Here is a 16,877-nt window from a genome sequence, read left to right on the forward strand (position 1 = left end):
GACAGTGCATTTGCTTCAGCTTTGGCTGCTTGTACTTACATTTAGGGGGTAATTTAGGCAAAGAATCAACTTTATAGGTTTACAGTTAGGATTATCTAATTGAGGTGAATAAATACGGATTTTTCTGGTGCTAGAGATTTATTATGAAGTTGTTTTGAAAAGCATAGTAGGACTATGCCATTTAAAACGAGTTCTTTAGCTTTTAGGACTTTGATTTGTTCTGTCTCAATTTGGAGCTGCAATAGTCAGTAACGGATTCAGTTGCACAATTGATCATTTTCCCTGAAATTGTCATATTCTTTTCTATGCTCTTTGAGGGACAGGGTCTATTTCATCTTGCTCATCTTTGCATTGCTGTCTGGCACAAAATATTGTGAATTGTAGATGTTCAATATCTTTGGATTTAACGAATCAGCTCCCATAAAAATATTTTTCTTGATAATAAGTTTAGAAGATTTGATCTATTATTTTGGGGGATTTTTGTTAACTTTTGGGGGTAACTTTATCCATGAGAATCATATCTATGCTTTAAAAAAATTGTGGAATGCATTCAACATGGTAATTTAAATATTTGCTGTGAAGAACTTGAGTTGCTTTTTCTTATCTATGATCATTTCTGTGATTTGCAAAGGCACATACCTCCCCAACCCCAGAATTTTACAGAAAACAACCAATCACAAATTTTGAGGTGCAGATAGCTTGCTTTATTTTGTTGTTACTATCTCAAGGAGGTCCAACAATTATAACTAACAATTGAATTTAAACCTGCATGAAAAGAACTACATCAAATTGATATTTTGGGCAGTTAGTAATATTTTGTTGTTTTTAATTTAACGACAGCTTTATTTTGTTGTTGTTGTTCTTTATTTTTTGCTGTGGCTCATTGCTTAGTTGCCCCAGTTTCTCTGGTGTAATTTAAATTTAGAGCTACCACACAAAGGCGTTGGCTGCACCCCGGGACCTCCAAGAGTTGGCACTGCTCTGGCATAGGAACGCATGAACAGCTTGGTTAAATGAGGGGATGGCCAGGTGATGTTGCTTTTCCAAGCTACCCAGACACTCTCTATGGTCAGAGACAGTGTGAAATGAGCGAACAAAGTGTTGGCCGTTGCACTTTGCTCTGGTAATATTTAAGTCATGATCATTTTGAGTGTGACATCATCAGAGAAAATGTAAGACGTTAAAGTGTTGCTTACAGGAGGGTAAATGCAAACATCACCAATGCCTTACATTTCTGATTCAGTAAGTATTGGTGCACATATCAGGTGACGTGCACAGCATCATGTCGATGGATAGGACATCTTCAATGGGGAATTTCTCGACCCATTGAGGCATACTTAGACATCAACATTATGTTGAGGCACAAAGATTGATTAAGTGTTGAGCAGGGTATTCGTTCCATAAGAAACTTTCTCCTACCAACAGTTAGTTTCAACAGTTACATTGTAAAATGTCATAAAATAAATGGTACAAAACTTTATAACCGTTAATTCGGCTATATACAGTATGTACATGTCACTAGAAAATGTATAATCTTCTTAGGTCAACAATTAAGAAAAGATTGAAATGCATATTTTTGAATTTCGACTCATTGAGGTTGATACAAAACTACATTTTTTTAAAAAGTATTTACAGATCAGAAAGATTAGTCTATGTGAATCGTTCAGGAAAGGTTAAGAATGTCTGAATATGAGAGCACAGGCCCTCTTAAATGGATCGAATATTTATATTCACAGTAGCAGAGTCAGATCCAAATTCATTCTCTAAGCTCAGGGTATAAAGTCCACCATCTTGTTTCTGTACGTCCATGATGATCAGAGTTGTCAGGTCATCTGTGTTTTCAGTATGGAATCTCCCTTGCTGTTCTTGATTTTGAATTTTTCTTCCACCATGGCACCATGTTATTTCCGGGGTAGGCTCACCCGTAAAAGCGCAGGCTACTGTTAAAACTTTGCCCTCATCAATGCTGATGTCAGAGGGAAGAGCTTCAATTTTAGGTGGAATTCCTTTATGGAACAACAACAACAACAAAGTTTTAGGATCACTGAAAATATAACAATTTGCTTTCTACTGAATTGTATGTACTAAGGACTCTACCATGCTACTAGGCTTGTCTACCTCTACCAGTAATTTGATTGCTCACCTCTTAGGCCTGCTTTAAGCATCCTACTAGTTGAGCTTTCCAGTTGTGTCATACTAGATTTTCCCATAAAACTGCTGGAACTCATTTCTACAAAGGACTGTTGCATGGAGGACATGCTTTGGGCAGACATGCTTGCAAATTTCATTTCGGTCATGCTGCTAGCACTGCTGCTGCTGAAACTGCTGAAGGAGGCCTCCTGCTTAGAGGCAGACATTTGGACTGACTGAGATGAGAAGCTTCCTTGCAAGCTCGTGTCACCACTTGTCCTCAATACTACCTCTCTGGGAGGTTCTTCAACTAGAGCTGTGGAGCATAGCAGATACACAGTGAACACCAATGGCATCTGGTTAATTGGTGACATCTGACACTGACTTACAGAAATGGAACACTTAGACACATACACAGAAACACAACCCAAACAATTTGCTGTGGAAGCATAAGCAAATTCATACATACAGTTGTCAAGAGCTAGCTCAGTGTCTCCCAGAAACGAATCCTTATATTTCTATCATTACATTACATGCAGGTGCTAGAATCACTAGGAGAAAAATGATTAGTCATACAGAAAATAATTTTTATATTGTGCATTCTAAAAATACATGTAATAGGACAGTTGGTAGCTTTGCTTTGAAAGTTAACTTATCCATGTTTCTGTCTCGCTGTAAAGAAACGTTGACCGTTAAGAATGAATTCACACAGGAGGCCTGTGTCTCTTACACATGGAACTTAATGAGGCTCCAGAGAGTTTGCTGGGCTCAGAAGACAAAAGCAAAAAACAAACAAACAAACTCAGATAACGGCCTTAAGCAAGTAAGGAAAATGGTAAAGGTATACTTACGAAGGACGGTTAAGGAAGCAGTAGCTGAACATTGGCCATGGAAATTTTTGGCCTTAATTGTGTATTTCCCACTGTCACTTACTGAGGCATTTCGGATTTCAAGAGAATATACATTTCTGGAGCGACTTACACTGATATTTGAAGAAACAGAAATCTAAAAAGAAGAGAAAAAAAGGGTTTCTTTGAGCTCTTCAGGAGTAGATGGAGTATTTAAAGTTTTCTTCAGTAATATATTCATAACTCAACTTACTGGCAGGTTGTTTTTAAACCATTCGATTTCAGGCGATGGCTCACCACTGATTTCACAAGAAAAGAGAACATTTTGTCCTTCGTTAACATTTTGAGATCTGGGCTGGGAGATGAAGGCTGGAGCATCTGAGAGTTCTTTGCTCAGGGTCAGATCATACTGACACTTGATGATTCCTTGGCTGGTTTTGCCAATGCAGGTGAGGATCCCTTCATCTTTGTGACCAGCCTGCTTGATGGTCAGCGTCTGGTCGCTGCCTGAGACGCCATATCTGTACTCCTCGGAGTTACTGAGCTCTACCCCATTCAATACCCATTTCACATCAGTGGCACCAGCAATGTTGGCTTTTAAAGTCACTTTCTGACCATCAGGTATACTCATCTGAGTAGAATATGCTTTGATCTCGGCATGAGTTCTGATTTCTTCTGATGCCTGTGATGTTTTAGTGATTTCCTCATGGACAATGGATTTTTCCAGGGAGGTCGCTTCTGATTTCTTGACTTTTTCGGAAATCAGAACTGTTGAAGCTTCCTCCTTGAGGGCCAACTTCTCAGGAGATTTCACCTCTGACATCTTGATTTCTTCAGAAATTAGGGCTTTTTTGGAAATTTCCTCTTGGACAGCTTCCTTCTTCTGGGATGTACTTTTGGAAGTCTTTTGTGTAGATACTTTCTGTATCTCAGTGTCTTTTACAGCTGAAAAAGAAAGCTCTATAAGGAAAACTGAAATGGAAAGAGGCCCCACCCTCTTCTCTTGTGGATTCTGTAAGTGAGTAATATACAAAGAAAAAATATTGACTTAACACATGCAGTGTAGGTAATACCTAACTCTCTCTCAGTCCCAATCTTGGAAAGTTGTCACGCATGACTTTGGAGATCAGTGTAATGATTATTTAATCTAAACTAAACAGAAGAATGATTTTTATGACGTAAGGGGAAAAAAGTTTTGAAAAGAATAGTTGAAGGATTTAGGAGATGGGTGGATTTAGGAGATTTTGAGTAATTAAAACAATTGAATTATGTTTTAGAAGACTGAGATGAAAGCAAACTAATTTTAATTGGGAAAACTGATACAGTTCTTTCATTAACTTTCCACTGCTTTGGAAAATTAGCAAGAGTGAAGTTTTAGGGAAGAAGTGCCATTTTGTATAATCACCTGACTTTATTCTTAAATGTTCCTGGGAGCAGGAATCTTGTATAATCTCTATGGAATCTTATATAACACAACATACAATTAGACACTTAATAAATATAAAAGTATATGCTAACTTCAAATATGTGTATTTGTACATTTGTGTACAAATGGTATTCTGTAACTTGGTAAAACAGTTTTAATACTGTGTGTGTAAGGAATAGTGTTTAGAAATGTTTCCTTCATATTGTTTTCTGAAAATTATTGGCAAGAATAAAAGCCAACCTACCTTTTATTGTTAATTTGCAGCTAGAGGACACAGATCCAGCTGAATTTGTTATTGTACAAGTATAAAGTCCACCGTCAGAAGTATCAGTCTTATGAATTTCTAGGAAGAATCCTCCTTTTTCTTCAGAGAGTTTATATTTACCTCCTTGTGTTATAGCCTGTAGAATGCACGTGATTTGAGTTTTAAAAAGTGATTGAATTTTAAACTTTCTTTGGGAGATGGGGAAGAGGGAAGAGGTTAGTTTTTTTAGAAGATAAGATTAAGGATCATTTAAGAACTGGTTACCTTTCCATCCTTTGTCCAGATGACAGTCGGCTGGGGTTCTCCAGTAGCTTTAACTGCAAATTTAGTGACACTGTCTGAAGAAATAGTTGTATCCTGCAGCCCAGTAACAATTACTGGTTTTGTGGAAACTGGTTCAGGAGCTTTTGGTTCAGTTTTCTTGGTTTCTGTTGGCTCAGCAGTTTTTGGAGCTGCTTTCTTGGTTTCTGTTGGCTCAGCAGTTTTTGGAGCTGCTTTCTTGGTTTCTGCTGGCTCAGCAGTTTTCTGAGCTGCTTTCTTGGTTTCTGATATGCTTGAAACTTCCTCATGGATATTCTTAAAGGCTTGTCCCACAAATTGGAAGTTAGTTTTGGAAGTTCCACCTTCACCAGAAATCTCACAAACATATTCTCCACAATCAGATTCAGTGAGGTTATGGATTTTGAGCTCATATGTACCATCTGCCGAATAATGAAACTGGAAATGCCCATTTTCCTTCAGTTTCTTACCATCTTTATACCAGGCAACCTCTTTTGCACACAATACAGTACTTTCGACCACACAGGTCAGCTTTGCTATATCTTTAGAAGCTTCTGCTTTCAAGGACTGAATTATCGTGGGTGGGGCAGTGACTGGCAGCTGCTGAGCCTTTTCTGTTGGTGTAGGTTTTGTCTCTGTGGGTGATACAGCTTTTGGGTGAGAAGTCACCGGTTCTGGGGATTTCACTTGTTTTGGAGACTTGACTCCTTCTGGGGATTTTACCCGAGGCTCTGGGGATTTGACTTTCGGTGGTGATGTCAGAGCCTTTTCAGTAACCCTGGCCTTTTGAATGGTCAGAGTAAACTGTGCCTCTTGCTTCCCTTCGCTGTTCTCTACCACCACGCTGTAGTTGCCCTCATCTGAAGCCTGGACTGAAGAGATCTCAAAGGTTGATTTGTACTTTGTGGTGGTCACTTGGTGGCGGGCGGAAGTGCTTATGACTTGTCCCCTACGCAGCCATGTCACAGTTGGTACCGGCTCACCATCTGTATCGCAAGAAAACCTTGCAGAGTCGCCTTCATACACCGTTATGGACCTTGGCTTCGTGAGAATTCTTGCTGCCAAAGTCGTCTTGATTTTCCTGTGTGTGGATTTTTCTTCCAGCGACTTTTCTTCGACTGCAGCACTTTTCATTTCTGCAGATGCATAGTGTTCATATGATGAGAGACTTTCCCTTGTCTCTGTCATCTGTGATTTCATTTCCCTGACGGAAGAGGAAGCTTCCATCTCAGATGTTTTCTTAAATGATGAAACCGCATATGCCTCTGTTCTCGTCAGCTCAGGGAAAACAGATCGGGGGACCTCTTCGTCTCTGCGCTGGGAAGCATAGGTGGTGTAATCCCCTCCCGTGACATCCAAGGTTGCATAGTCAGAAGCCTCACCTTTGTAGTTGGTGCACACGGCACGGTATGTTCCGCCGTCATCAATATGACAGTCCAGAATTTCCAGGGTCAGGACCCCACTGGTGTTGGTGTAATGAATCTTGCTGCTCTCTTGGAGTTCTACACCGTTGTGGTACCATTTGACTTCGGCAGTTGGCTTAGACTGAACATTTAAGATAAAACGTGTATTTTGGCCGCACGGTACCCTGTGGGAGCGCATCCTCAGTGTGATTCGAGGCATGTGGTCCAGCGTAAAAGGCTGCTGACTCAAAACCTCATACTTCCTTTCTGATGTCTTCTGAGTTTTTAAAGCAGCTTTCATGGACTCGTACCTGGAAAAGATATCAAATCTTGCTGACCTCTCAAATCTTGACAGTGAACGCTCACTAGACACAGGGCTGGGGGAACGTGGGCGAGTCCTCTCTGGGGTAGGAGACCTTCTTTCTACGTCATCTTCATATTCATATTCCTCAGCTGGCTGTGGCCGTGGTCGGATCAGCTCGGACACCGGCCTCATCAACTCGATGTAGGTCGGAGACAGGGAGCGCCGGCGTCTCAGCAGCCTGGACACCGAGGAGGAAGTGTCTCTCTGAGAGTGTTTGGAGATCTCATATTCTTCCTCAATTTCCGTTATTTCAGTCACTTCTCTCTGGCGTCTTGATTTCTTTCTAGATTTTTCTTCCTTCGCCATGTGGTCCAGCTCGCTTTTGTATTCCGAGAGGCGCTGGGTGGTGGTGACTGGACGCAGCAGCTCTTGGTCCTCTCTCTCGGCCATGATCCTCTGCCGCTGCCTGGGCTGCCTGTGCGAGGCGCGGGCGTGCCGCTCCCGCAGCTCTGCGTAACTCATGCTGGTCTCCGCCTTCGTTGGGATGTGATACGTTGAGTATCTGAAGTCTTTTCTTGCTTCCTCCACCTTGACGTGAGCTTGTGGGGAAGGGTAACGCAGACTCGAAAGCTCAAAACGTGGAGGGCTCCGGCTTGGGGGTGAGGCTGAAAAACCCAGTTCCAGCTCTTCTTCAAGACGCAGCCTCTCTTCCTCTGTTCTCTTCATTGCCAGGTAGTCGTCAATGGGCAGGAGTAATTCTTCATCCGAGATGTCACCGAGAGAACGTCTCCTGGGTCTGTAATAAAAGTAATAATCAGGAGAAGGTGTATGCTGGCGGGCTGGTCTCACCATTTCAAGGTCGTCTTGGGACAGTTTGGGAATCCTCCACTTGGGTCTGTATTGATCAGTGATGCGTGGAAGAGGCATCACGTAGAACTGTTCCCATCTTGAAAGGCGGATGCGCTTGGGTCTTTTCTGTACAACTCTGTCCATCTTCCCAGGCATTTCAAATTGATCGCGTATCTTTTTGTACCATTTCATGTCAGACATGGGCACGAACTGCTTAATGCGCTGATCTTCTTCTATGGCGTCCGGTTTGTACTTGCGTGGCTCTGGTACTTCGTAAGGCATGCGGAGTTTTCTCTCCTCCTTCTTTTCTTCCGTCTCAAGTCGGTATTCCCCTTTTACAGTCTTGGTGCTGACGGCTGGTTTGTAAAGGATGGCAGCTTCTCTCAGTGCCTCCTGGGCGACCTGTGTCAGTGGCACAGTCTCAGTTCCGGAAAGAATTTCAGCCATTCTTAGTGTCTTGTCAATTTGCCTCTGTACGTGTCGTTCACGCTCCTCCTTAGTCTTGAACTCCTGTTTGACATACCTCAGGCGTTCCACTTGTAGGTGGGCCTGGCAGCTGGTGGATCCAGCAGTGTTTGTGGCTGTGACTCTATAGTAACCCGTGTCTTCAGGCAAAGTATCCCTGATATGAAGAGCATAATAATCCAAGCCTTCGTGGATAATTTCAATGTTAGGCCCGAGGGACAGTGGCTGACCGTCTTTCTCCCATTTTAATGTTGGCGGGGGGATGCCAGACACTCTGATCTCAAAGCAGACACTTTGGCCTTCTTGGCATTCTGCGTTTGCCAGTAGCCGTTTGAACATGGGTCTTAGGGTCGTACCTGTTGGAGGTGGGTGTGGGGTCACAGTCAGCTTTGCTTTGCAGCTGTCTTCACCGTATTTGTTTCTTGCGACAACAGTGTATTCGGCAGCATCATCCGTAGTTACACTGTTGATTGTTAATTGGTAAAGACCCTTGTCGGACTCAAATGTGTACTTCCTATCATCATCACCTGGTTTGATTTTCTGACCTGATTTATACCATGTTACTCGAGGCTCTGGGTGGACAGTTATAGTTACTCCAAACCGGACATTTTCACCCACATAAACTGTCTTGTTATAGAGAGGCAGTGTGAATTCTGGTGGCCTTTCCAGGAGTCTCATGGTGTCTGTTCTGCGCTTAATTTTCTTTATGGTTCTACGGCAGTAATAGTCGTAAATTTCTCTCACACCTTTAACAAACAGCTCTGCGTAAGAACTGTCTTCCCCGTAGTCATTGACTACTTTGCATCTGTAGGTACCGTCATCGAATTTGGTAATGTCTTTGACATACATGGTGGCCACTCCATCGTCATAGGTGATTTCATATTTCTCACTGTTCTCCAGCTGTCTGACACCAAAGTACCAAGTCACTTGGGTAGACTGATCGTAATTTTCAATTTTGCATACGTATTTGACATATCCTCCTTCATCAACGACTGCATGCATTATCTGCCCAGAAACTGGGCCGATTTCAATGGATGCCACTTTAACTTTAGCAACGCTCACTCCCTTCTGAGATCGAATTGCACCACCACAGGAGATCCTGGCTGCAGACACAACCAAGTTGAGGTCTTTCTTGATCAGGGCGTGGTAGTAACGTCGGTGTTTCAATGTCCTGATCACTTTAGTACTGACTCTTTCTATCTTCTGCTTCAGCCACGGGTGCTGGAGAGCCTCAGATGCTGTCATGCGAGATTTTCTCTCTTTCACTAACAGCCGGTCAACAAAGTCCATGGCTTCAAGGCTGATCTCTTGGAATGCTTCTTCATCAAACGTATATTCAGCATTCATGATGTTCTCAATTACCTGTTGGTTAGTTTCGGCCAGGAATGGATTGATACCACTCAACAGCACATACACCAGTGTTCCGAGTGACCACATGTCTGTGGCTGTGCTGACAACATCATGCTGGTGGACTTCAGGTGCATAGTATTCAGGGGCAGTGAACAGAAGCCTAAAGTTGTCCCCTGGCTTCAGCTGACGGGCCTGACCGAATTCTATGATTTTAATGGTGGAGCTCCTTCTTGTTTGGTAAATGATATTTTCTGGTCTAATGTCAAAGTGTCCAATATTATGACTGTGTAAGAACTCAAGTGCTTCGCAGACCTGGCGAACATAGCTTACAATTTCTCTCTCATTAAGTTCAAAAGCACTTGTGTTAATGCGTTCAAATATGTCAAGTCCTGATATGAACTCAAAGATCATAACTAATTCTTCCATGCTTTCAAATGATTCATGGAGGTATAAGATATTTCGGTGCCTAGCGATGTTTAGAATGGAAATTTCTTTCTTTACCAAAACCTGATCAGTCCCTTTGACTTTAACAAATTTGGCCATGTATGTCTTCTTTGAGGATGTTTCAACACAACGGTGGACAATTCCAAACTGACCACGCCCAAGATCTTCAGCAATCATATATTTCTCATAGAGTTCCTTGGTTGAAGAGTGAGATGCTTTGGTCATAGAAACTTCCCTGGTTTCATCAACCTCTTCATCATAGTTCATAGCTCTGGTCTTATCTTCTTTGGTTATGGTTGGTTCTGAAGGCTCAGAAGGCTTGCTCAGGCCAAATTTATTTTCCGCTATTATACGGAACTGGTAACTTGTTTTTCCAAATAAGTTGATCACGGTATAGTGTGTTTCTCGGGCCTGTCCTACGCGGATCCATCTTTCTGCAGTGGTCGCACATTTTTCAACAATGTAGTTGGTGATTTTGCTGCCACCATCAGAAGCTGGCTCAGTCCATGTTAAGTTGACAGAATCTCGTGAGACGTCACTAACTTTGACTCCTCTGGGTGGGTCGGGAACATCGGCCACGTCCAGTTCAACTGTCTTCTGATCAATTCCAAACCTGTTTTTAGCACAGACCACATAGAAACCAGCATCTTTTCTCTCCACTCCATTGGGGAAAACAAGTGATGTGAAAGATCTTGTGACAATAACTTGGTAGTGGCCATTGTTGTCGATGAGATCTTGTCCTTTCTGCCAGGTGATCACTGGGTCTGGTTTGCCACTGAATGGGATCTTGATGCTGATTACCTCACCTCGGAGAGCATGGACTGCTCCCATGCCTTCAAGATTTTTAGGCAAGTGTATCTTGGCTGGAACTGTATCAGAATAAAAGAAGGAAGAATATAATTTAGCAATACCCAACACTATTTAAGAGCACCCCCCCCAATTAATAATATGTAATCTAGCACCAAAATGATGTTTGCTGATTTGTTTTTACCTTCTACTTCCAAAGAGGCAGTGCCAGACACAGACCCTCCTTGGTTGGTAGCTCTGACTTGGTAAACTGTGGCATCATCATCTGTGACGCTTGCAATGATGAGCTGGTGGTAGCCACCCTTAAACTCTTGAATCCTGTACTTTAATCCATCTGCGATGATTTCTTTGCCTTGTCTGTACCATTTCACAATTGGTTTTGGATGACCAGTCACTTTGCAGACCAAAGTAGCATTGCTGTGATATCTGACATTTAGATTTCTCAGTTCCTCTTTAAAGTGTGGTGCCTGAATTGGGACATCAGATTTGGGAGTGATAGGTTCTGATATTTCACTCCATTCGCTTTCCCCACCTAGGTTTTCACATTTCACACGGAACTCATATTCAAGACCTTCAATAAGGTTTTGCACTGAAAAGACGGTTTCTCGAATTTCATCTGTTGTCACAGCAATCCACTTGTTCTGCTTCTTCTCACGCTTCTCAAGGTAGTAATTTCTAATCTTTGCACCTCCATCACTGGCAGGTGGCTTCCAGGCCACAACACAAGAATCTTTTGTGACAGCAGCAATAGTTGGTTTGCCAGGAGTACCTGGCTTTTCTGTTTAAAACAAACAAAAAACATTTGACTCATGGGGTGAAACAAACAGCTTTATGAAGAGCTTATTTTTTAAAAAATGTTATGAACCCAAAGTTCGATTAAGAATAACTAATCCAGAAAAATGAAATTGGTTACTTTATGCTGAGAAACTTACCAAAACACAAAGTTCCTTTTTAGAGAAAAAGGGGATAGGGTATACATGTGCCCTTTTAGATAAGCAAAAATTCAATTTAAGTGAGATAAAAGGCACTTGTACTTTAGCTGAATCTTTGCTATCTCCTTTCAAAAGTTATTTCTGTTAAAAAAAAAGTTTTACATACAGGTGGAATTTTGCCATAGGAAGACTGTAGAGGTTGTACTCACCAAATGGACTCTTAATGATCACAACTGAGGAGACTTCTAGAGGGTCACTGATGCCAAACGTGTTCTGAGCCGAAACCCGGAAGTAATACCCAGCATTTTCTGTTAGGTTCACAATTCTACAGGTTGTCACTGAGATGGCTGAAGACACCAATTGCCATTCAGCCCCTTCCTTGGCCTCACATTTCTCTACCACATAATTGGTGATCCAGGAGCCTCCGTCATCTGCAGGTGGTTTCCAGCTGATCACCACAGAGTTCTTCAATAGAGCTTCAATCACAATTGGTCCTGTAGGTTTGTCTGGTTTATCTGTTGGGAGAAAATACAATTGGAGTGGTTTCTGTAGTGTGTCTCCCAAGATATTTTTCTTTTTTCTTTAAAAACAAACAAAAAAAAAACCCACTGAAAATGAAAATAAAATACCTTGTATTTCCACATCAAGGATGGTATCCACCGTTCCAAGAACATTGCTGAGCTGAACTTTGTATTTCCCAGCGTGAGTCTTACGTTGGATATTCTTCATGACGAGATGAGTATACTGCTCAGTATTTTCAATAGCAATGTTTTCTGAGTTTTGCAAAAGTTTCTGGCCATGGAACCAAGCGATGGCAGGTACTGGACGGCCAATGTATGTAACGTGAAGTCGAAGCGTTGACCCCACAGCACCGTAATACTTCTCTTTCAGTGGGTAACCGGGATGGAATTGTGGCATTGCTTGCAGGAGAAGCTTGCTACTGGATTCTACTTCTCCAACTTCATTGGTAGCTACGCAGGTATAAATGCCTTCATCTTCTTGTTCCTCGGTCATTACTGTTAGAGTATGTGTGCGTCCATCTGAAGACATTTTGTACTTGCGGCTTTGTATCAGCTCCTTACCAAATCGGTACCATTTAATGTCTGGTAGAGGCCTTCCAACAATCTGGCATGACAGTTGAGCAGCTTCACCCAGTTTGGTGGTGACATCCTTCATTTCTTTGCGTACTCCTGGGGCCTCTCCAGCTGAAGGGTATGAAAGATAACATTAATGCATTATTGTTACTACTGAATCTATAATCCTCTGTCCTTGTATATCAGGAATGAATTCATCCTATTGGCTAATACTTTATTAGACACCATTATTTACATGAGTCTAATTCTTAAAAAGGCTTCACAGTGACTGGAGGATCATCTGGAAAGTAGAGATTCAATGAGCACATCATCATATTATTATGTAGCCTGACTCTTTATGATTGGGAGGCATTAACAGTGTATAGGGTTTTGGGGAAATATTAGTTCTCTATAAATCTGTAGATTTGCCGTTACTTAGGTTCACTGAAATGGGGTACATTTGTTGACCCTTCAAGTTTTACTAGAAGTATTATTAAAAAAACCCATTGTATTCAAGGGAGAAATTGCTTTAGGAATCAGTTCACTGCACCTAACAGTTCACTGCTGAGGTTATGTGCTTGGAATGACTTCCTCTAGAATGCATCAACTATTCCCTGTGTGTGCATATGTCACAGTGAGTGATTTCTTTCCAAACACTTGCTCTCCAGTAAAGCTTTCTGGAGATCTACTTAGTCCAGAGGAAGAATTAGCCTTAACATGTTGCTCTGTTTGTAAACCATAAACAGAGAACTAACGGCTACTTACACGTTAGTTTCGTCCTTACAGACATAGCGGTTCTTCGAGGTCTGCTCAGCCCTGTCTCATTCTCAGCGAAAACCCTGAATTCATACTCTGTAGCTTCCAGCAAACCCCCTATTGTGAATTGCCTGTCCTTGATGCGGTCCTTATTGCTCTTCTTCCAGGCACTGTCTCCAGATTGTCTATATTCAACCCAGTATCCAAGGATTTCTTTGCCACCATCGCATTCAGGTTTCTCCCACTGTAGAGTGACGCTGTCTTTGGATATTGAAAGAATCTCGAGTTCTCCAGGTTGGCTTGGCTTATCTGAAATATTTGAAAACAGTTGAAAAGGAAATCAGCTTTCCTGCTGAAATAAAAGAAAAAGAGCAAAGATGGTTTGCCTCTCTGATTCTAACCCCTTTGGAAACTCTTTCCTTACCAAATGGATCTTTGCAAACAACTGGTTCAGAAGCAGGGCTGGTCTCGCTTAGGCCGATGTCATTCTGCGCGATGATGCGGAACTGATATTCCGCGTCGGGAACAAGCCCGGTGATGGTGTACATTGTGGTGGTGATCTGAGTCTTGTTGTGTCTGACCCACTTGTCAGTTGATGTCTCCTTGCGTTCAATGTAGTAGCCTGTGACCCGAGAACCACCATCGTCTCTGGGCCGGGACCAGGACAGGCTGACAGAACTCTTGGTCACATCTAGTACTTCTGGGGGATTGCTTGGAGGCTCGGGAGGGTCTAGGAATGTAAGTGGAAAACACATGTGTTAGAGTGCAGTCCCAACTCTTGTAATCTGGTGGCTTTCCTTTCGAAACAAAAGAGCACTGAGAGGATTTTTACAGTGTTATGGTTGGAAGAGCACTTACTCAGTGGTGTTTTTGGTATGACTGGTTCCTCAGATTTCAAGGGTTTGCTTATTCCAAACTGGTTTTCTGCTGAAACACGGAAATGGTACTCCACATTTTCTTTGAGGCCTTTTACGACCAGAGATGTACCTCGGACTCTGGAGTCGATGGTGTACCAGGCGGCTTTAGGCACTTCTCGTCTCTCGAGGATGTAGCCTAAGATGTCAGCACCACCATCATCGGCAGGGGGTCTCCAACTGACCCTTACAGAGCGAGCTTGTATGTCGTCATATTCAAGTGGCCCTTCTGGAGTGTTGGGACTTCCTATCACCCTGACCTTGATGTAGACAGCCTTCTTGCCACATTTGTTTTCCAGAACCAGGTCGTAAGTGCCAGAATCATCCCTGTCTGCTTCTTTGATTACAAGCTCAGTGTGAGTTTCCGAGGTTGCAATCATGGCACGCTTACTAATATCTTGGCCTTCCTTGGTCCATTTACATATTGGGAATGGTTTTCCTTTGATTGGTATGGTAAGTCTGATGACCCCACCTTGTCTTACAAAGATACCTTCCTGGTATCTTTCATCAAGTTCATAGTCAGGATATTCTGGGAAGAAAGGTAGGGTTACAATTAGCATTTTGGGAGGCGGGTGTAGGAAATAAGTCTTAAGGCAATTACAGCAGAAAGTAAATGATCATATGTCTTACCAAGCATTTCCGTGACTTTGACTGTTCCTGGTACCTCAGCAGGCTCCCCAGGTCCACCAGCATTACAAGCTAGGACACGGAATCTGTATTCAGCGCCCTGAGGTAGGTGTGTGAGAGTATACTCCCGAATCTTGGTTGGGGTGGTGTTGCATTTGGTCCATTCATATTGATCAACTTTTTGCATTTCAATCAAGTAGCCTGTGACTTTAGATCCTCCTTCATCTTCTGGAACACTCCAGGCCAGGGAGACTGATGTCCTTGTTGTATCAGTAACTCTTGGGTTTTGTGGCTTTCCTGGAGGAGCTGGGAATAAGAATAAGACAACAACATACTTGTTAAAGTTTCTGCAAATTTGAAAATCAAATGCGCCACCTAACAATTTCAGTGAGTTGTGGAGACATGGGCTATAACATTAGAATATTTTTCATTTTGTAAATATTTAATTCATTTTAATCGGTTAACATTACTTAAAGCTCTTGGTTTTTCCTTTGTCTTATTTGTGCTTTGTTTATAATCGCTAATACTATCTTACATTTACCATCAGTTTTTAAAGTGCTTCCAGAAATAGTAACTTGCTTTAAAATTTTAACTGTGATATAGGGTGTGTATTGTGAGTTCCATTTTAAAGAGGGAGAAATAGACTCAAGAGAAGAAAAAGTTATTTGCCCAAAGTTGCCTGGGGTTGGAGTGGGGAGAGGATTGATGACAGAGGACACAACTGAACTTTTTGAGCTGTTGGAAATATTCTATATTTTGATTGTGGTGGTGGTTATACAAAACTTATAGAATTCTATATTTCAGAAGGGTGACTGTTACCACATTAAATTATACCTAAATAAACTTATACAAAAGGTATTTACCAATTGGATCCATGGCAATGGTGGGTTTGGAAGGACGGCTTGGTTTTCCAGTTCCTCTCACGTTAATGGCTGTGACACGGTGTTCATATTCTAAGCCTTCAATAAGGCCAGTGGAACGGTACCGTGTCATTGTCACTGGTACTTTATTTACACGGACCCATCGATCTGCTCTCACTTCTTTGCGCTCCACAATATATCCAGTCACTTGGGAGCCACCGTCATCTTCTGGTGGGTACCAAGTAAGTGTCATGCCCTCACGTGAGACATCAAATATCTGTAATGTTTCTGGAGGTCCAGGAATATCTGCAGCAAGACAGAGGTAAACACAACATGGCACCATGAATAAATTGAAGACCCATACATTTGTATAAGTGTGTCTTGTATATACCATCTTAAAACGGTACATATAAGACTCTTGCAACTGTTTTTCTCGTGTTTTCATTTTTGTACTTTTCTTGCTGTTCCTCATTGTCTTCAAGTTTATAAACACTTATTAAGCATGTATTCTGTACTGTTTCTCACTGTAACAGCCAGTCCTCCTCCCCCCTTTCCTTCCATCCGTGCTGCCCTAACTCCCTCCTCTCTTTCTTCCATTAAAAAAAACCCCAACCGTGTTGAAAACTTCCAAGAAAAGGAGGTTTAGAAACCTTGGAAAGACCTGGGATTAACTATGTGACCTAGTTTTACTTGCATAAGGGTATATCAAGAACAAATTCCTTCTTGTTAATATTTAGAATCAGAGGTGGGGAGAGTGGGGTGGGGTGGGGGGAGTCCAGGACTTACTGATGCGGCTGCGACATTCTATGGCCTCAGATTGCAAGTACGAGCCGATCCCGAAGCGGTTTGTCGCAGCGATACGGAACACATACTCGTTTCCTTCAGTGAGTCTGGTAAACTTAAATGTTGTTCTAGTCACTGATTCAGACACTGGCAGCCACCCTGGACGGTGGGCATCACGTTGTTCTACCACATAGCCACTCAGTGGAGCACCACCATCCAGTTCAGGCGGTCCCCAGGAAATGGTCACTGAAGTAGCATCAATTTCTTCAATCTTGATAGGCCCAGTTGGTGGACCAGGCTTGTCTATGAAAAAAAAAAGAAATCCCGGAGATTAATTTTCACTTCAAATCAAAATTGGGTGA

General features: G+C 42.2%; 1 protein-coding gene across 1 annotated transcript in view; it reads right to left on the minus strand.

Moving 5' to 3' along the window:
* Positions 1-681: 681 nt before the first annotated feature.
* TTN (titin) overlaps positions 682-16,877 on the minus strand; it is a 282,592-nt gene continuing 266,396 nt past the window's right edge. Inside the window, exons 321-335 of the mRNA XM_055088819.1 lie at positions 16,519-16,818; positions 15,736-16,038; positions 14,876-15,178; positions 14,190-14,774; positions 13,756-14,061; positions 13,341-13,640; positions 12,132-12,707; positions 11,712-12,017; positions 10,755-11,348; positions 4,934-10,632; positions 4,649-4,805; positions 3,232-3,923; positions 2,982-3,135; positions 2,144-2,446; positions 682-2,006 (exon numbers count right to left, since the gene is read on the minus strand). Of these exons, the coding sequence (XP_054944794.1) occupies positions 1,708-2,006; positions 2,144-2,446; positions 2,982-3,135; positions 3,232-3,923; positions 4,649-4,805; positions 4,934-10,632; positions 10,755-11,348; positions 11,712-12,017; positions 12,132-12,707; positions 13,341-13,640; positions 13,756-14,061; positions 14,190-14,774; positions 14,876-15,178; positions 15,736-16,038; positions 16,519-16,818 (10,877 nt within the window). The 3' untranslated portion in view covers positions 682-1,707. The remainder of the gene's footprint in view (positions 2,007-2,143; positions 2,447-2,981; positions 3,136-3,231; positions 3,924-4,648; positions 4,806-4,933; positions 10,633-10,754; positions 11,349-11,711; positions 12,018-12,131; positions 12,708-13,340; positions 13,641-13,755; positions 14,062-14,189; positions 14,775-14,875; positions 15,179-15,735; positions 16,039-16,518; positions 16,819-16,877) is intronic.

Source organism: Physeter macrocephalus, chromosome 2, assembly GCF_002837175.3.
Source record: "Physeter macrocephalus isolate SW-GA chromosome 2, ASM283717v5, whole genome shotgun sequence".
NCBI classification, from domain to species: domain Eukaryota; kingdom Metazoa; phylum Chordata; class Mammalia; order Artiodactyla; family Physeteridae; genus Physeter; species Physeter macrocephalus.